This window comes from Bos taurus, chromosome X, assembly GCF_002263795.3.
Source record: "Bos taurus isolate L1 Dominette 01449 registration number 42190680 breed Hereford chromosome X, ARS-UCD2.0, whole genome shotgun sequence".
In the NCBI taxonomy this organism is placed as follows: Eukaryota; Metazoa; Chordata; class Mammalia; order Artiodactyla; family Bovidae; genus Bos; species Bos taurus.
In genome coordinates this window covers 2,987,483-3,007,558 of record NC_037357.1, presented here as the reverse complement: position 1 = coordinate 3,007,558, position 20,076 = coordinate 2,987,483, and the positions used below count along the sequence as shown (strand labels likewise).

Sequence of the window (20,076 nt, the reverse complement as noted above, 5' to 3'; positions counted from 1 at the left end):
GGAATCCCTTGCCTCGTATGTAGAGAGACCACTGACTGGAATACCTAGCATCACTGGATCAAAACTTGAAGGACTGGTAAGCCTGGTATTTCTATGTATATCCTTTCTTTGTGAAATTTTCCTTTTCACATAATGCTTCTGTTTCCTTTAGCCCAGTCTAGACCACTGGAAGGCAAGGTTTCAAATTATCTCCTCAGTTGGAAGTATCCATGTTTTGTGAAAATTTTATCAATTTATTCTCCAAGGGTTAGTATGATAATGAATTTAGCTTCCTGTCAAGTTCAAAGTATTATCTCCTTCACTTCTAATTACGAAGAAGTTTTACCTTTTATTGTGTTCCATTATACAATTTTACACAGTACCATTAATATTTTAAGTAACAATTAAGCAAATCGAATTAAAGTTTTTGAACTCTACTTCTCAGTATATAGATTTACCTTAAAAAGTACAAACTAAGCACAGTGGTGCAGTTTTCCAGGCACTTTCAAGTTGCTTAAATATTTACAAATATGTAAGCACCCTGTATGAAAGCATGAAAGTTTTGGTGTCAGGAGGAAACACTCTGTATAACAAATCCTTAAATTTTTAACATTTGCACAGCTCCGAATATTCCTGAGAAAGTTCAGTCTTGTTGTCCCTTGACACATGTCCTCACATTTCAGCAGTGTATCTTGGGGAACCATAACTTCGGTCACTCGACGTACCACTAATTGCACAAAATACATGTAATGTGTTGCTCATCCAGGGAGAATGCATTGGGTCTTCTTGTATTATCTAAAACGAAAGAAATGGCATGTTTATCACAAAGCAAAATAGCCATGGCCAAAAAAGGTATGTGTATACGAAATCACAGGCATATTCCAATTTATCACTGACACTTAGCTATTTAAAACAATATAAAGCAGAAAGAGCAAAGAAAAACATTACCGACTCAAATCTTCAAAGCTGTATTACAAAGGCAGCGTATCAAAAAAGCAGAAAAGATCTGGTTACTCATTAAGAAAAACCAAAGGTTGTAAATGTAAAATTCAACAGAAATTGAGAGGTAACACAGTATTTAAAAATTTTTTTACCAGATGGTCATAACAAGAGCCTAAACAATGAACTTCTTGATATGAGTTTATAGATCATCTTCTAAGAGTGGTTCTCAAGTTCACTGGGGGGCTTTTCAAACATCCTGAAACCCATGCCCTTTCCCAGGAGACTTGGGAAATAATTTTAAGTGAAGAGAAAATAAGTCAAATTTTCAAATGTATACCATAATTATGTAAACTAATTGATGCAAAAGATTTTTCTTGGAAATGAAGAACTTTATAAATATATACATATAATCATATTAGTATATATGTTTTAAAAATTATCCATTTTGTGTGATCAAAATCAAGTGATATCTCATGCCCAGACTAGATGAAAGAACAGCATACACATCACATCTAACCTCTTTACTGTACAGTCCCAACTTAGGCTTCAAGCTTTCAATACTAGGTTCTCAAGTTAGCTTTGAAACTTTAGTATTAAGCCTGCAAATTGGCTTCTGGTGGCAGAAATGGGTCATATCATTTGTGCTGCTGCAAATCATGTCTTATATAAAATCCATAATAGAAAAATTTTCTCTTAGAAAGAACTTCATATTTTGGTATAGTGTAACAGATAACACTGAAAAGGGCCAAGGAATAGCCAGGCCATATCTTTTTGTCAAGTCATCATTTATGGAGCTAAACAGATAACTCACATTTCAGTACACAGCTATATTTTATCTTCTTTTGTATTATATTTGCCTTTGGGAAATAATATATCTCAAAGCGTCTGACTAAAAAAAAAAAAAAAAGCTCTCTTTTATATGGAAATATTGGAAATACTGATTTACAAAAATTCACTAAAAAGTCAACATTTGCCCAAACCAAGGTACACCTAAATAGGATACATCATGACAATACAGATTTCATAAATATAAACCAATAGAAAGTAAGACTTTTCTTGGTTACCTATCAATATAGAATATAGAAGAATTTAAACTACAGGAGAATATATAATATCAAGGGTCTAAAATTTGGTCTCTAGAACTGAACATAATAGCCATGGTTTATAGAAATTAAATGAGAAAGACAGGTGGAAAATATGACAGCAGATTCATAAAACCCAAATTTCAGGGTGTTAAAGAGACAAGGGACTTCCCTGGTGGTCCAGAGGATGGGACTCCACGCTCCCAGTGCAGGGGGCCTGGGTTCAGTCTCTGCTCGGGGAGCTGGATCCCACATGCCGCAGCTAAGACATGGTGCAGCCAAATAAATTAAAAAAAAAAAAAAGAGAGAGAGAGACAGAGGCAAGATGCCCAAAATGGAGTCACTTGTGCTAAACCCACATCACCTGAGAATTACTATCAACCTAACTGCAGTTTCAGTCTTTTCCAGGCAGGTAATCTGAACTAGTCAAAAAAGTACATGCATTACTTTCAAGTTTGAAATTTCCTGGTCAGCACTAGTGAGGTACTTCACTGGACAGACCCTTGCTGTGCCCCAGAGGAAGGTGACCTTGCTTGAAACAATCAGGTCTCTTTTAGAATAACTTCCTTGACCAGACTCCTTCTACCTGTAAAAGGCTTCCATTTTCTACAGCTCTTCAGAGCTCCTTTCTCTCTGACAGATGGGATGCTGCCAGACTCATGAATCACTGAATAAAGCCAAAATCTTTTAAACTGACTTGGCTGACTCTGAATAAAAAGCAGAGACATTACTTTGCCAACAAAGGTCCATCTAGTCAAAGCTATGGTTTTTCCAGTAGTCATGTATGGATGTGAGAGTTGGACCATAAAGAAGGCTGAATGCCGAAGAATGAATTCTTTCAAACTGTGGTGTTGGAGAAGACTCTTGAGAGTCCCTTGGACTGCAAGCAGATCAAACCAATCATAAGGGAAATCACCCCTGAATATTCTTTGGAAAGACTGATTCTGAAGCTGAAGTTCCAATACTTTGGCCACTTGATGTGAAGAGCTGAGTAACGGGAAAATACTGATGCTGGGAAAGATTGAAGGCAGGAGGAGAAAAGGACAACAGAGGATGAGATGATTGGATGTAATCACCAAATCAATGGATGAGAGTTTGAGCAAACTCCGGGAGGTGTTGAAGGACAGGGAAGCCTGGTGTGTTGCAGTGCATGGGGTTGCAGAGTCAGACATGACCGAGTAACTGAACAACAACATCAGTTCAATTTTGATTTTTAGCAAGGAAAAAAGAACTGTATAGGATGACTGCTCTAAATATCTTGATCATCATACTAGCAGTAAATTGAATAATTTGCTTTCAATTTGAATAATTTAGAGTTCAAGGCTAGGTCATACAGTTGCATGCAAATCCTTTAACTGTAATATACCAGTGAAGTTGCTCAGTCGTGTCCAAATGTTTGCAATCCCATGGACTATAGCCTACCAGGCTCCTCTATGCATGGAATTTTCCAGGCAAGAGTACTGGAGTGCATTGCCATTTCTTTCTCCAGGGGATCTTCCTGACCCTGGGATCGATCCCAGGTCTCCCACACTGCAGGCAGATGCTTTACCATCTGAGCCACCAGGGAAGCCCCTATAACTGTAATATATATTGGCTTAAAATGCTATAATTGTTTTATATTTTTGTAAAGGAGGAGTTTTGCTGTTTTTCCCTATAGACAATGGAGAACAGAACCCCGTAAACTGGACAGTTTCTAGGAACAAATTATGTAGTCTATTTGATTAAAGTATTCCCCAGATGGCTCAGATGGTAAAGAATTCACCTACAATGCAGGAGACCTGAGTTTGATCCCTGGGTTCAGAAGATCCCCTGGAGAAGGAAATGGCAACCCACTCCATTCTTGCCTGGAGAATTCCACAGACAAAAGAGCCTGGGGAGCTACAGTCCATGGGGTCACAAAGAGTTGGACATGACTGAGTGACTAACACTTCAACATACCCCAGAACAGTGAAGGTGAAGAGAGGCATATCCCCACTGTACTCAGGGGCTGAACCTGAGGTACAGACAGTAAAGGAAGTGGAATGATTCCCTGCCTGCCTAGTGCTGATCACCGGACTGCTTTAGGAAGGAGACAAAAAAGGACCTCGGAAAACTGAGCAGCAAAGGTATGCCTTGGAACGGTTTACACTCACTCCTAAGTGGGCTAACAGAAGTCAAGATGACAGAAAGAGGAAACAGATCACTGAGTCCAGACTCCTCAGGCCGGCGAGATTCCCTGCCATGAGAATAGGAGAGCAGGAGACTGGGATGACTCATCTCACTGCAAGATGGATGATGAAAGTCTAGCTGCCTGGCTTCTCCATACTGAGAAGATGACCATGGTTAGAAAATTGGACTCCTGGTCACGCAGTGCAACTCTGGACTAATTATAACAAATTTCCCAAAGTCCTTTCTAAGAGAAAGCATACAAGATACCATAAGAGATAGCTAGCTCTTCTAGCTAGAGGAGAGACAGTCAAGTAGCTCCTATAGCAGAGATAGTCAACTAGCTCCTGTTTTCCTTGAAATCTCTCTTCTGCCCCTCCCCACCATTACACTGCAGTGCTTTGGCACTAACCATGGTCAGTCTATTTGTAAGGACACCCTCCATGTGATGGTCTCACCCAGGGGAGTGTCTTCAGGCAAGCAGTGAAATGCTCATACCAGGACAGAGGAGGTTCTCCTTTCTGGAACCAGCAATAAGAATGTGTTCTCTAAAGGGCTGTAGTTATCCTTGTTTCTTTTAAGGGGTCTGAATTTCATAAAAAATTGAGAGTCTGAAGAGTTTCTGAAGCAAATATTGATCTTATTGGCTGTTTTCCTTCTTAAGGAAAGCAAAGAGACATTATGTAAGCTCAATAGGGCTCAGGCACTGAGAACCAGACCATCAGGCCATGACTTTTACATCTGTGGTGAAGACGTTAAAATAGTTCAGTGACAATCCATGTATAGAGTGGTTGCAAACACAGATTTCAGGAGCCTAATATAGGAATGATGTTTACAAGGACAATTCAGGAGTACTCTGGTTTTAAGGCAAGTAGATGTATAAAAGTCTTAACTGCTTAATTATGACAGAATTTGGCTGTCAGTGGTGAGCAGATCTTTGCCTCTATATGTTTCAGATTGTGTTTTACTAAGTTAGCTATAATTGACATTAACAGGCAAATATTACAATGCTAGGTATTATAAAAAGAGTTTTGCAGGCTATATGGGTATTAAGACAATTCTTGAATTTTGGAACTCACTCAGGATCTCACCTAAACGATAGTACAGTTGTCACTCGGTATCCTCAGAGGATTAGTTCCAGGACCACTGCCCCCCTTCTCCCATGGTTATTAAACTGAGGATGCTCAAGTCCCTTATATAAAATCACACAGTATTTTCATATAACTCATGCATATCCTCCCCTGTACTTTAAAATCATCTCCAGATTATTTATAATAGTTAATACAATGTAAATGCTATGTAAATAGCTGCCTACATACAGGAAACTAAAGTTTTGCTTTTTTGGAACTTTCTGGAAATTTTTCTTCAAATATTTTTGATCTGAAGTTGGTTGAATCCAAGGATGTGGAAGCTGCGAATATGGAAGGCCAACTGTATGCAGTTTTCTACATCTAAGACAGGGGTATTCATTTAGGGATCTGGCACTTCTCTAGGATCCTTCTTGAGAGACCTTAGCCATGCTCACAGTAGATTAATTCACACTTGCCCAACTATTCACTTCTAATGGCACTGTGGCACAAAGAACAAAATAGTTTAACATCTGAAACACCTGCTAAAGCAATTGTCAGTGATTGTTTCAAATCTGATTTGCATTATATCATTTATATGGGTAAAGAATATAAGAACAGATTTTAAAATAAGAGACTAAGTAATTTCAAGGTAATACTATTTCAAACTAATAGGTTTGCTAAGTAACACTTTAGGGACCCAGATCATGTTTTCCTTTTCAATCACCCTAATACTTGCCTGTTCATGAATAATGTCAGACAATTCTTTCACCATGTCTCTGAAATTTGACTTGAGCCCTTCATGGTATTCAATCTGATCCTCTTTAATTAACCGTTCATTTAGTTCCAGTGCAATGCTGCATGCTTGGATGAACTTCCTATAGATGAAGATCAAAGATAAAGTTTTTGTTACTTATTACTCAAAAGTCTCTCTGACAATTTAATATTTACTTTAACCACAGCTTGCCTAGAAGGAAGATTAGAACCCCATATTTTCTCACTGTGTTTTTGCTAATGCCATCTCCTAAGTCTGAAATATCTTTCCTTTTCTATCTTTGTCTTCTGGTTTCTTATCTCCTTCCAAACCTGGCTTGAAATATATACCCTCTGGGAAGCCTGCCTGCTCAATCACTTGATATGATCTCAGCTATGCTTGCACTTGCATTAATTAACATCTATAGACAATGTCAGTTATTGAAAAATAATTTATTTGGGGCTATGTACCCAGTACACTGCTGGGTGCTTATAGGCATGAAGTGTCTGCCCTGGGCTGGTAAGAGTGGCGACAGAGAGATTATAATGTATCATAAAAACTTTTTTTATCATTATTTCATATGTTTATGTTTCATGTCCATAATTAGAACGCAAATCTTAGGGGACAAAGTACCTCACTGACCATTTGTGCTGTATCCCTGTCATAGCAAAGAGCAGAATCTTTTTGTACATGCCAGGCATTAATAAACATTGAATGAATGAGTACTAAGTAAGTAAGGAAGTGTTAGACGCTCAGTCATGCCTGACTCTTTGCGACCCTGTGGACTACAGCCCACCAGGCTCCTCTGTCCATGAGATTTTGCAGGCAAGGATACTGGAGTGGGTTGCCATTTCCTTCTCCAGGGGGTCTTCCCAACCCAGGGATCAAACCCAGGTCTCCTGCACTGCAGGCAGATTCTTTACCGACTGAGCTACAAGGGAATGAGTAGTGGTTACTCTGTAACCTGAAACAGCTGATAATACAGAGATAGGAAAAGTAAATGAAATAAGGCAGGAGCAAATGAGTGGAAATTATCTTTCTACTCAGTCTGTTTAAATCATCTTTCTCTCTTATTCTGAATCTAAGTTCTTTTATATAAGAAACAGATTTTTCTACTGTGCAACCATTCAGACATGCATTGGCTTAGAGGGATGCTCAGTCCAGAAAAGATTATCGTATGCCCTAGAATAGCAGAATCCAAGTGGAACTAAGGATACAGGATAGAAGCAAACCTATCCAACCTTTCCTAGCCTAAATGGTCTGGAAAAGCTGTGACATGAGCTCAATCAGGCAAAGGAGGAAATCACATAATGAATGTGGGCTTGTGTTTGTGTCACAATATCCACAGCAATGAAGTCGTTGTCATATTTAACGCCTTGGGTCACTAGGATACTGTTACAGTTCTGCAGCAAGAAAGAGATCACACATTTCCTGACTACCTAAAATACCACTAGAAGGTAACTTAAACGTTATAAAAGGGAACAGATAATTTTTTTAGAAGGACATTATTTGGTGAATATTTTGATTTCACTTAAGAAGACAATGGAGTAAAAGAAAACTAGAGGTCTGATCTGAAAACTACAAAGCACTTACCTAAACATGTCTTTCAACTCATTTACTTTTTTGGCTGGATACTTGCTAGCTTGACTGTCATTTAAGAAAGCCCTTGCATATGCTAACGGACCTGCATTTACCTAAATTACAAAAGGAGAAAAATGAGGGTTGTTAGGATGTAATCAAAAAGTAATTTTTTCATTTCTCTTTTTAAAAAGAATACAATATACAAAAATCCATACCTGAGAAACATATTTACTATTCTTACTATAAATTTATTTGAAAAAGATTAAAGCAAATCATCTGCCAAAATTATACTCTAACAAGTTACTTAACAATTTCTGCTATCTAAATATAGGGCTTAGCTATAGTCAGAGGGATTTATGTTAAAGCTATCTGACATAACAAAAAATTTACAGAAACTGAACATAATGTCTTTATTAAATTAATAAATAATGTAGAGATTTTTGCACCCAGTCAGAGTATAAGACAATTATAATTAGTGTTTGTTCTGTGCCCTTATGAAAGCAAGAGGAACAACAAGAAACATTTAATACATGGTTAGCAACCAACATACCTGCACTGAAACACAGCCCTGCAATTTAAGTTGGAGCTGAATCATGTCCACATCAGCAGAGGAGCAAAGCTTTTGCAGCTCTGCAGTTTTATCTTTTATTTCATCAGTGGCAACATCAATTGGCTTTAAATGAATCTGCTGCTCATAGTTTATAGCAATCCTCTTCTTCACATATGGAAACGAGTTTGAAGCTATTACAGATTAAGATTGACAGATGAGTTTTTAAGACAGCACATCAAATAGCCAAACTAAAACAAAAATCTATTGTGCTTAATTCTCCCCATATTTAATCTGGAAAAATCCCTTAGAGACCAAATATTGCCTTATTACTTCAGGACTGAAGGAGAAATTCTCTCTGAGACGACTCAGACTAAGCATGAATTACATATGGGAAAGGAATGGTTTATAACATAGCCATGTTTGTGTAAGTGAGTGACTGAACAGAAGGACAATAAATGATTAAAATTTTAGTTACATTTTCCTGCTGACCAGCTGCTGCTTGTATGTATCAAAAAAGATCATGTCAAACAAAGAAGTTACGCCAAGTCCTACTTACTAGTCAAGATTGTACGGCGTTTGCACTGTTCCTCTATACAGCCTTGCTTTTTGCCTGACAATGTATAAGGAGCCTCAAAAACAAATCTGTTGATATTATGGTTTCTTTCAAACTCAGTTTTTCTTTCTGTGAGTTCTTTATCATCAAAGTAGGGCTTCACATAAGTGACTTGGATATGAGCATATTTGGGATCAAGCTCTTTGACATTTACCTGGAAAGTAAGAAAGTTTTGTGTTTTATTAAACAGGAGGGAAAATGGGGTACAGGTAAGCTACTAACGCCTCTGAGATCAACTGTGGAACAGTGTCATTGAATACACTGCGAGATGAATATACACTTGGAAGAGGTCTTTGCTCTTTCTTCAAGGATTGTTTCCTTCTGATTATTAAGAAGTTACAGAAGCTATTTGGAGATTACAGAAATGTAGACAGAAAAAACTGCAATGCTACCACTCAGCAATGACCATCATTCACATTCTCATATATTTCCTTGTAATCTTTTTTTCTATGCATATATATTTATTTACAAACTGGAGATCATGCTGAGCATTGCTTTATCATTTGCTTTTTTGAAATGTTTATTTAGTTTTATTTGCTTTTATGTTACATTCAACTTCTTTTTTAATTTTTATTTTTTAATATAAATTTATTTATTTTAATTGGAGGCTAATTACTTTACAATATTGTATTGGTTTTGCCACACATTGACTTGAATCCAGCACGGGTGTACATGTGCTCCCCATGTATTAAAATGGCTAACTGCACATCTGAATTCCACCTCAAAAAATACCTATTACAGAGAGGATTCTCAGAAGATGGCAGAGCACCAGACGTCTATCTTCTTATAGAGACAAAATTACACCGTCATTACCTATCTGATGGAACAATTTTGGATCTCTGGAGTCTGTTGAAGACTTGCAACTTCCAGGGGAAGACTTGGACAGAAAATTGCCTTAAATTTGATTTTGTTCAATTTTAACTCTGGGCACAATGGCAGCCACCCATACCTCATCCCTCAAGTACTACGGCAGATAGCTGTGTGCATATTCCTAGAGCAGCTTGTAGGAGCCAGGATGAACAATGACCCTGTCTTCCAAATATTGTGAATCTGTGCTATGACTGCTGATTGCTGCTTCTGGTCACAGGGGGACAGTCAAAGAGGCTGTGGCCATTTTTATACCACCTCTTCCCTTTGTTGCAATGCCCTCCCCCTCTGCCTAAAGTGACTTTCAGGGGATTTAACAGACCAGCACCTTTCCTCTCTCTTTCATTTTCCTCTCCATCCCCTCTTAGGAGCTGGACATCCAATACTAGACTGTTCAAAGGTAACTGCATAAATGAGGGTGACTAGAAAGTCACTGCGCATGCTCAGGGGAAGGCACAGGCTCAGAAAAGACTTGAGAAGATCCCAAATTTACACCTCAGGTGGATTCTTGGGACAGACACAGCTTACAACAATTAAAAACAACAACAAAACCCAGGAAACTCTGGGACAGGGAGAGAATCTGATTTTCAGAGGGATCACAATATTAAATACAAATGTCCAGTTTTCAACACCAAAAAAAATTGCAAGGCATACAAAGAAATAGGACAGTATGGCCCACTCAAAAAAGAAAAATAAACCAATAGACATTATCACTGAAAAAAAAGTGATAGCAGATCTCCTAGAAAAAGACATTAAAACAGCAGTATTCATGATCAAAGAACTGTGGAAAAAGTCAAGAAAACTATTTATCAACAAATGTCAATATCAATAAATAGCTAGAAAATCTAAAAGGAAATCAAAAAACCTTTTTTTCAGAGGTGAACAATACAATAACTGAAATGAAAAGTCACCAGAGGGAATTAAAGGTAAACTGCAGCAGGTGTAAGAAATAGTGAGCCTACTTGAAGATAAGATCAATGATCCATCAGAGGAACACAAAGGAAAAAAATTAAAGACGAACAGAGGCTACGGAACCTGTGGAACATTATCCAGCAGGTGAACATACACACTAGGGGAGTACTTGAAGCAGAAAAGTGAGAGAAAGGGGCAGGGAGACTATCTGAAGAAATAATGGGTCAACTCTCAAATCTGATGAAAGACACAAAGCTCAACAAACTCCAAGCAGGGTAACTCTAAGAGACCCACGGTGAGACACATTAAAATCAAATGTCAAAAGCCAAAGCCAAAGAGAGAATTTTGCAACAATCAAGAGACAAATGGCACGTCACATACAAGGAATCCTGAATAAGATGGTCAGATTTCCCATCAGAAACTTAGGAGGCCAGAAGGCAGTGGGCTGCTATATTCAAAGTGCTAAAAAAAAAAAAAAAATCTTTTAATCAAGAATCCTATATCTGACAAAGCTAGTGGAGGTGATGGAATTCCAGTTGAGCTATTTCAAATCCTGAAAGATGATGCTGTGAAAGTGCTGCACTCAATATGCCAGCACATTTGGAAAACTCAGCAGTGGCCACGGGACTGGAAAAGGTCAATTTTCGTTCCTATCCCAAAGAAAGGCAGTGCCAAAGAATGCTCAAACTACAGCACAATTGCACTCATCTCACACGCTACTAAAGTAATGCTTAAAATTCCCCATGCCAGGCTTCAGCAATACGGGAACCGTGAACTTCCAGATGTTGAAGCTGGTTTTAGAAAAGGCAGAGGAACCAGAGATCAAACTGCTGCCAACATTTGCTGGATCATCGAAAAAGCAAGAGAGTTCCAGAAAAACATCTCTTTCTGCTTTATTGACTGTGCGAAAGCGTTTGACTGTGTGGATCACAATAAACTGTGGAAAAATCTTAAAGAGATGGGAATACCAGAGCACCTGACCTACCTCCTGAGAAATCTGTATGCAGGTCAGGAAGCAACAGTTAGAACTGGACATGGAATAACAGACTGGTTCCAAATAGGAAAAGGAGTACATCAAGGCTGTATATTGTCACCCTGCTTATTTAACTTATATGCAGAGTACATCATGAGAAACGCTGGGCTGGAGGAAGTACAAGCTGGAATCAAGACTGGCAGGAGAAATATCAATAACCTCAGATAGGCAGATGACACCACCCTTATGGCAGGAAGTGAACTAAAGAGCCTCTTGATGAAAGTGAAAGAGGAGAGTGAAAAAGTTGGTTTAAAGCTCAACATTCAGAAAACGAAGATCATGGCATTTGGTCCCATCACTTCCTGGCAAATAGATGGGGAAACAGTGGAAACAGTGGCTGACTTTATTTTTCTGGGGCTCCAAAATCACTGCAGATGGTGACTGCAGCCATGAAATTAAAAGACTCTTACTCCTTAGAAGGAAAGTTATGACCAACCTAGACATCATATTAAAAAGCAGAGACATTGCCAACAAAGGTCCGTCCAGTCAATGCTATGGTTTTTCCACTAGTTTTGTATGGATGTGACAGTTGGACTATAAAGAGAGCTGAGCGCCGAAGAATTGATGCTTTTGAACTGTGGTGTTGGAGAAGACTCTCGAGAGTCCCTTGGACTGCAAGGAGATCCAACCAGTCCAACCTAAAGGAGACCAGTCCTGGGTGTTCATTGGAAGGACTGATGCTAAAGCTGAAACTCCAATACTTTGGCCACGTCATGCAAAGAGCTGACTCATTGGAAAAGACCCTGATGCTGGGAAGATTGAGGGCAGGAGGAGAAGGGGACGACAGAGGATGAGATGGTTGGATGGCATAATCAACTCGATGGACATGGGTTTGGGTGAACTCCGGGAGTTGGTGATGGACAGGGAGGCCTGGCGTGCTGCGGTTCATGGTGTCACAAAAGAGTCGGACACGACTGAGAGGCTGAACTGAACAGAACTGATATCTGGCAAAACTGTCCTCAAAAGTGAGGAAAAATTAAGGCACTCCCAGATAAAGAAAAGCTGAAGGAGCTTGTCACCACTAGACCTGCCCCATGTGAAATGCCACAGGGAGTCCTGCTGGTCACAATGAAAGAACATCAGACAGGAATTCAAACCTGTATGAAGGTCTCAGTAAAGATAAATACATGGGTAATTATAAAATCTAGTATTAACATAACAATAGTAACAATTCGTTTTTATTTCTCCATGATGTAAAAGATTAATACATTATAAAATTATTACTATAGGGGACTTTCCTGGTGGTGCAGTGGTTAAGGATCCTTCATCCAGTGCAGGGGAGAATACACTGCATTAACAGAATGAAGGAAAACACACACACACACACACACACAATCATCTAAATCAATACAGAAAACACATTCGATTATAAAATTCAATACCCTTTCATAATGAAAACACTCAACAAATTAGGAATAGAAAGAAATGACTACAATCCTATGAAGGGCCACTGTGAAAAACCCACAGCAAACACCATATTCAATGCTGTGACAAGAGATAGAAACTTTCTTAGTAGCTTTTAAAACTTTTCCAAAAAGCCTATATTCAAAACTTCTTTATTTTTTTTCCCATTAAATATCTAGATTTCTCCAGAGAAACTTAGGAAATAGTTGAAGCTAATTATCTAAATAACACAAAGCATAGAAGAAAAATAAAAAGAGATCAAGACGGATTTTAACGTTATAAAAATGAACTAAGCATATGGTAAAACATTAAAAAAGTACACTTGAAAAGTAAAAAATGGTTTTTTTCTCCATAAGACTCTAGACTCTCTCCTTTGAGATACCATGGTTAACACTTGTATCATTCCATCTATGGCCGATTCATATTGATGTATGGCAAAAACCATCACAATACTGTAATTATCCTCCAATTAAAATAAATAAACTTATATAAAAAGAATATATTTTGATTGGATTACATCCAAACTTATAAATATTTTAAGTAGTTTAGTTAGATCCTTTATGAAGGCAGTACCACGTCCTTAACCGTATGGACATTAGATTGTTTTGAGTTTTGTGCTATATAAACTTAAGAGCAATAAACATCTTAAACATACATCTTTATGTGTGTACATCTACAAGATAAAATCTTAAATGTGAAATTATTGGGTCCAGGAAACGTACATTTAAAATACTGGAAAATATTGCCCACTGTTCTTTAAACTGTTTGTGCCCTTAGGCAGATTTTATTCTTTGGCAAGTAAAAGAGTGTTTAAAATTCTTAATTCCACACATTAAGAAAGAAGAAGGATTTTGAAAGTAGCAACTGCTTCTTTTATCTGTTGCCTATGAAGAGTGACTAAAATATTGTGTTTACAAAGAGGGTCAGGAGTCCAGCTGCCTGATGGTGGTTTGTCATTAGTGCCTGTTGGCCAGGTTTTCAGAGGCAGCATAACGTAGAAAACTGCATGTTTTTCTGCAAGCCTGGCTTTCTAATAACTTTCCATTTATAGTATCAGTAGTGTGCTAGCAAGCCTAAAACTTGCTGGCTACAAAAGAGAAAACTTCTGTGGTCTTAAGAAGACTGAAACTGATAAGAAGCAGAGAGGTTTTGCCAAATGTTAATGAATTTTGGACCTGCAAGCATACCTGTTTTTAAATGTCTAAGGCATATGTTCAAGATAAAATCATCTCCATAAGATACAGCTAAATTTACAAAGTGAAGAGATCATTTTCATGGGGGAAAATGAAGTGTCTTTACCATCGCCAAGGGCCTTTCACTCTGGCAATGCTGCCTGTTAGCTATCAAGTGTTTTGCAGAGCACCATGCACATCACAGTCACTCGGTACGTATTTCTGGGGCCTGCAGATCTTACACTGTGTTAAAGGGCTTTCCTACGGTAAAAATCAGCTCTCATCCTGAACATGCCCATGGTGACTAAGGACAATCAGTCATTCCCATTGTGCTCTTCTGCAATTCTGTCTATAAGGAACTATGCATTTCTAAGAAACAGCCTCTCTTGCTGGAACCTTTCTCATCCTTGCCTTGGCAGGGTCTAGTGGGATGGATCATCTTTAGATCAAGGCATCTCTCCTAAACCTACATCACTGCAAATATAGCTACTGAACTAAGGCTATCTTAAGAGTGAAATGTGTGTCATAAGATGATTTTTTTTTTAAATCTCATTTATTTTTATTTTTGGCTCCACTTGATCTTCTTTGCTGTGGCTTGCGGCGTTTCTCAGGTTGCAATGAGCAGTGAGTACTGTCTAGTTGTGGTGTGTGGGGTTTAGAGCGCCAGTGCAGTGGCTGTGGTGCACAGGTTTAGTTTCCCCACAGCACGTGGAATCCTCCTGGACCAGGGATCGCACCTGTGTCTCCTGCGTTGGCAGGCAGACTTTTACCCACTGGACCACTAGGGATGTCCCACCTAAGATGATTTATTCATACAGTATGAAATTGACAATCACGAGGCACAACAGCAGTAACAATAATGGCTGACATTGGTTGAGCATGCTAGCTTCTATGCTGTTATTGAAGGCGTTTTTATGCATCAAGAACTCAATCACTTTGCATACCTTAACTAATTTAATCCCAACAACAACTCTATGAGGAAGGCACTACTATTAAGTTCATTTTACTAACGAGAACGATGAGGCACAGAGAGGTAAAGTAAATTCCCCATGGTTACACAGCTAGCAAGTGGCAGAGAATGGAGATCTGAATCCTTCTCTCTGATTCCAAAGCCCCTGTCCTTTCTTTCGGGATCTGGAAAGACTCTATTTCCCATGCCTCTCCTCTACCAGCTAAAAAAGGAAAAAGTCAGAAGCAATGTGCCACATTTGGAACTAATAAATAATGATTTCAAAATGCAGGGCATGTTACCTTGTCTGAATCCTGAATTATTTTGACATTCTCTGTACCAAATTTTTCACCATAAAGTTTAACAAGTCTCAGGGAAATCTCTGAGAGGCCGGTGAGCTTTGGCTCTTTATAGATGTACTCCTTTCCATCCTCTTCTTCAAAAAAAGACTATTATAAAGTTAAACATACAATAATTTATAAGTATTATGAGCAAATATAGCATTTAAAGAACATCCACTAAGTAATCAGCAACAATGTATTTGAAATAGATTTTAAACAATGGTACTAAAAGCCACACGCATATATTATAGCTGAAATAAATGAGAACGTTCAAACTCACAGTCATATGAGCACATCATTGGCCTGAATGTTTTTACACTAGATTTTTTATCACTTGCATACTTACCTGACTTTTATTTGAAAACTTTCAGTACTGCGTATTAAATAAACATTTAAGAAGCCTGACTGAAAATGAAACTGAAGGAAACTTCAAATCTTATATGCTGTCCTCTGACCTAGTGGATTTAGATCTGGAGACCAAAGTGAACATTACACTGAGAAAGTGTCACACCTGCTCTTGTGACAGGTGCTTTATCTAGACAGAATCCTAGGGCCAGTAACTGCTGCTATGGTACTCTAATAACTCAAAGGTGAATGTTTAAAAAGGAAAACAACTTGATGAACTAAAGAATACTTACTTGGCCATAAAAGGCAACTCTGAAGAAAGTGCCTAAAAGTCTTTTCTTTGTGTGCATAACCTCCAAAATTTTTGTGTAAGCTCCATGAAGAGTTCTGTAAACTTGAGTAAGCTTCTGAAAATATGAGAATAAACAAATTAACTTTATCTTTTGGTTAGTTATGAAATGTCTACAATAAATGCATAAGGGGAAAAAATCAATACTATTTCCTTTCCAAAATGGTTTTGGTGGGGTCATTCGCACTCCCTTCTCCCATGGTCACAGAAAAAATGCCTTAACAACTTTAGGTGAGAGGGTAGAGCTTAAAATGTTACAAATAACACTGTAATTCTAAATATCATGCTTCATGTCATTCATATCTCAATAGTAGTATATACATTAAAAGTACTGTGTTATTGACTACTTTTTTCTTTATGTCTGAATTATTGTAACTGAAAAAGAAGCAAAATGCTTTGCTATAGCCCTAAGGTAGACAGATGTGAGTAAACAATCATGCAAACACTTTAGGAGAGGAAAGTAAAATGAAGACACAAAAATAACAGTATAAGCCAGAGAGAGGAATGCTTTTATAACAAGTTCACAGACACTTCCAAAGAATATATTCTTCTACACACTCAGAAAAAGGGAATGTACTATGCAAAGAACATTATCTAGAATGTGAAAAGACACCATACAGAACAGGAGAAAATATTTGCAAGTCACATATCTGATGTTTTCTTATCCAAAAAATATAAGGAACTCTCATGGTTAAACAACAAAATGAAAAACAACCCAATTTAAAAGTGAGCAAAGGACTTGGATAGACACCTCTCCAGAGACTATATAAAATCGGCCAACAAAGACATGAAAAGCTGTTCAAAATCGTTAGTCATTGAGGAATTAGAAAGCCAAACCACAATGTGACACCACTTCACATTCACTAGGATGGCACATTCACTAGGTTCTAATGAGAACCCCAGAACACAAGTGCCAACCAGATGTGCTGCTGGGAAGGTAAAAGGGACAACAATTTGGTGGTTCCTCAGAAGTTATAAATGGAATTACTATGTAACCCAGCAATTCCCCTCTTAGGTGTCTATCCAAGATAAACAAAAACACGCCCACACAGAAACTTACTCATAACTGTTTACAACAGCACTCTTTATAATAGCCAAAATGTGGAAACAACCCAAACATACAAACAAATTTTGGCGTAGCCATACCATGGAATATCATTCAGCCATGAAAAAGGAATGAAGTTCTGATATAGGTTACAACTTGAATGAACCTCTAAATATTATGCTAAGTAAAAGAAGCCACACACAACAGGTCACATCTTGTATTCATCTTTTTCATGACACATCCAGAACAGGCAAATCCACAGACAGAAAGCAGATTAGTGGTCACCAGTGGGGTGAGGGAGGGGGTGAAGAGTGATTCCTTCAAGGAGATGGAGCTTTTCCTGGGATGAGAAAAACGTTTTGAACATAGAGGTGGTGGGAGCATAATATTAAGAATGCGCTAAATGCCACTAAACCGCAAACTAGAAAACGGTTCACTGTATGGTTGTGAATTTCATTTCAATGCTAAAAGGGGAGCCGGGAAGCAGATGTTCTTTCTTTCACATTCTTTCCATACTATTTTCTGCAGTTGAAATCAATTGAGGGAAGTTTTCCTTCCTTAATGGCTACTGTGGCTGACACTTTTCAGCCCATCCCATAAAGAACACTGAAAAGTTACTTCATCCCATGCAGGATGCTTCAGAATCTATTCAGACCCTTGACTCTTTACAAGGAAATAGGAGTAGTTCCCCAGTAGAACCTATTGTTTCCTTTAATGTGTAGGGAATATATATTTTTCTTTTTTCCCTATTAGTCCATTGAGTAGCAATATGTTCTCTGGGTTTCTAATAACCTGGTCTACAACTTAAGAGTAAGAGAGTAGGTACTTTGGCACTTTTATGAAGGTTCTTAGGATGCAATGCTTTGACAGAAAGAGCAACGCCAATTCTTGTCTTGTCTCATAGGCTAACCTTTGTCATCCATATAACATAGATTTAATTACTTAACTCTCACTTTTTAATATAATCACTTGAGCTGCACTATGATTTTTTAGGCATGTCCCCGTATACAGCAAAAGCAGGGCAAAGAGTAGGAAGACCCAGAACCCAGGAAGAAAGAGTGAGTTTGATAAGAGCCAATTTGGAGAAGAGATTAGAACACTACACAGATGACATTAAATGTATGTTTTCACTCTGGGACACTTCAACAATGAAAGGCTACTTGTTATATATGTTTAAGGATAGACTGCTTTGCTTTTAAAAATGGCTTGAGTCCTAAGCACCCCTTTCCAGCATAGCAGGGACAGAAAATTATGCTATGGACTCAGATTCTTGAATATAAAAAGTCCTGTTGAGTGCTGGTGGCAATAGCTATACTATGATTATTTTACTAATTCTCCTTGATCAAAGATTTATGTGGCAGACAAAACTGGAAAAGCTCCTCATAAAAGGGTAATTCCTAGTAACTTATTATCCCCCAACTATCATCTGTTAGCAACTTTAGCCTCACCATCAAATTGAAAAGAAGTGATTCACACCTATATCTCTCCCCTGACCACATGGAAATCGAGTAACTGTTTTTCGTGTGTGTGAGGGACAACATGGATTGTTCTCTGCTATGAGTGGAGAGGGAAGACTGATAGATAAAACTGCTGTGAGAAAAACTGGCATAATGTTAATTTTAATTTATATTTTAAACATTGCATCCTTCATTTCATTTGTAAAAATGAATATAAGGTAGGACTGGCATTTTAGGACTTTTCAGAATTTTTTAAGGATAGGAATTTAAGACCAAAATAAAACATATACGTGAATGATGCAAATGTTTCAGTTGCTTACCTCAAACTCTCGACGTTTCTCATAAATTGGAATGATCAACTTGGAAATTTCAGAAATTACTTCATAACGCTCTGCTTTCCATAAGCCATCCACACATTGTTCTAGCAATTCCAGCAAAACTTCCTGCATTGAGAAAAAAATGCAATCAAGAATTAGAGATATGTGAGCTCTGCGCAAATATAGTTTGAACTATTTCAAAGGAATAAGAAACAGAACGTACTAAATTTAAGGAAATGCACAGGAGTACAGTTGTGTAACTATATATTCTAAATGACATGCTTGAAACACTTGAAATTGAAACCACATTCTTAAAATTTGAAATTAATATTGACAATAGAAAACTACTATTTACTTTGTTTCAGTTCAGTTCAGTCACTCAGTCATGTCCAACTTTTTGCGACCCCATGAATCACAGCACGCTAGGCCTCCCTGTCCATCACCAACTCCTGGAGTTCACTCAGACTCACGTCCATCGAGTCGGTGATGCCATCCAGCCATCTCATCCTCTGTCGTCCCCTTCTCCTCCTGCCCCCAATCCCTCCCAGCATCAGAGTCTTTTCCAATGAGTCAACTCTTTGCATGTGGTGGCCGAAGTATTGGAGTTTCAGCTTTAGTATCATTCCTTCCAAAGAAATCCCAGGGCTGATCTCCTAAAGGAATGGACTGGTTGGACCTCCTTGCAGTCCAAGGGACTCTTAAGAGTCTTCTCCAACACCACAGTTGAAAAGCATCAGTAGTTCGGTGCTCAGCTTTCTTCGCAGTCCAACGCTCACATCCATACATGACCACAGGAAAAACCATAGCCTTGACTAGACGAACCTTTGTTGGCAAAGTAATGTCTCTGCTTTTCAATATGCTATCTAGGTCGGTCATAACTTTCCTTCCAAGGAGTCAGCGTCTTTTAATTTCATGGCTGCAATCACCATCTGCAGTGATTTTGGAGCCCAGAAAAATAAAGTCTGACACTGTTTCCACTGTTTCCCCAGCTTTTTCCCATGAAGTGACAGGACCAGATGCCATGATCTTCGTTTTCTGAATGTTGAGCTTTAAGCCAACTTTTTCACTCTCCTCTTTCACTTTCATTAAGAGGCTTTTGAGTTCCTCTTCACTTTCTGCCATAAGGGTGGTGCATCTGCATATTTGAGGTTACTGATATTTCTCCCACCAAT

General features: G+C 38.2%; 1 protein-coding gene across 1 annotated transcript in view; it reads right to left on the bottom strand.

Annotated features, from left to right (window-relative positions):
• Window positions 1-308: 308 nt before the first annotated feature.
• The window catches only part of DOCK11 (dedicator of cytokinesis 11), a 326,778-nt gene continuing 307,010 nt past the window's right edge, over window positions 309-20,076 (bottom strand). Inside the window, 3 exon segments of the mRNA NM_001076090.3 lie at window positions 309-774; window positions 5,955-6,093; window positions 7,563-7,663. Coding sequence (NP_001069558.3) covers window positions 652-774; window positions 5,955-6,093; window positions 7,563-7,663 — 363 coding nt within the window. The 3' untranslated portion in view covers window positions 309-651.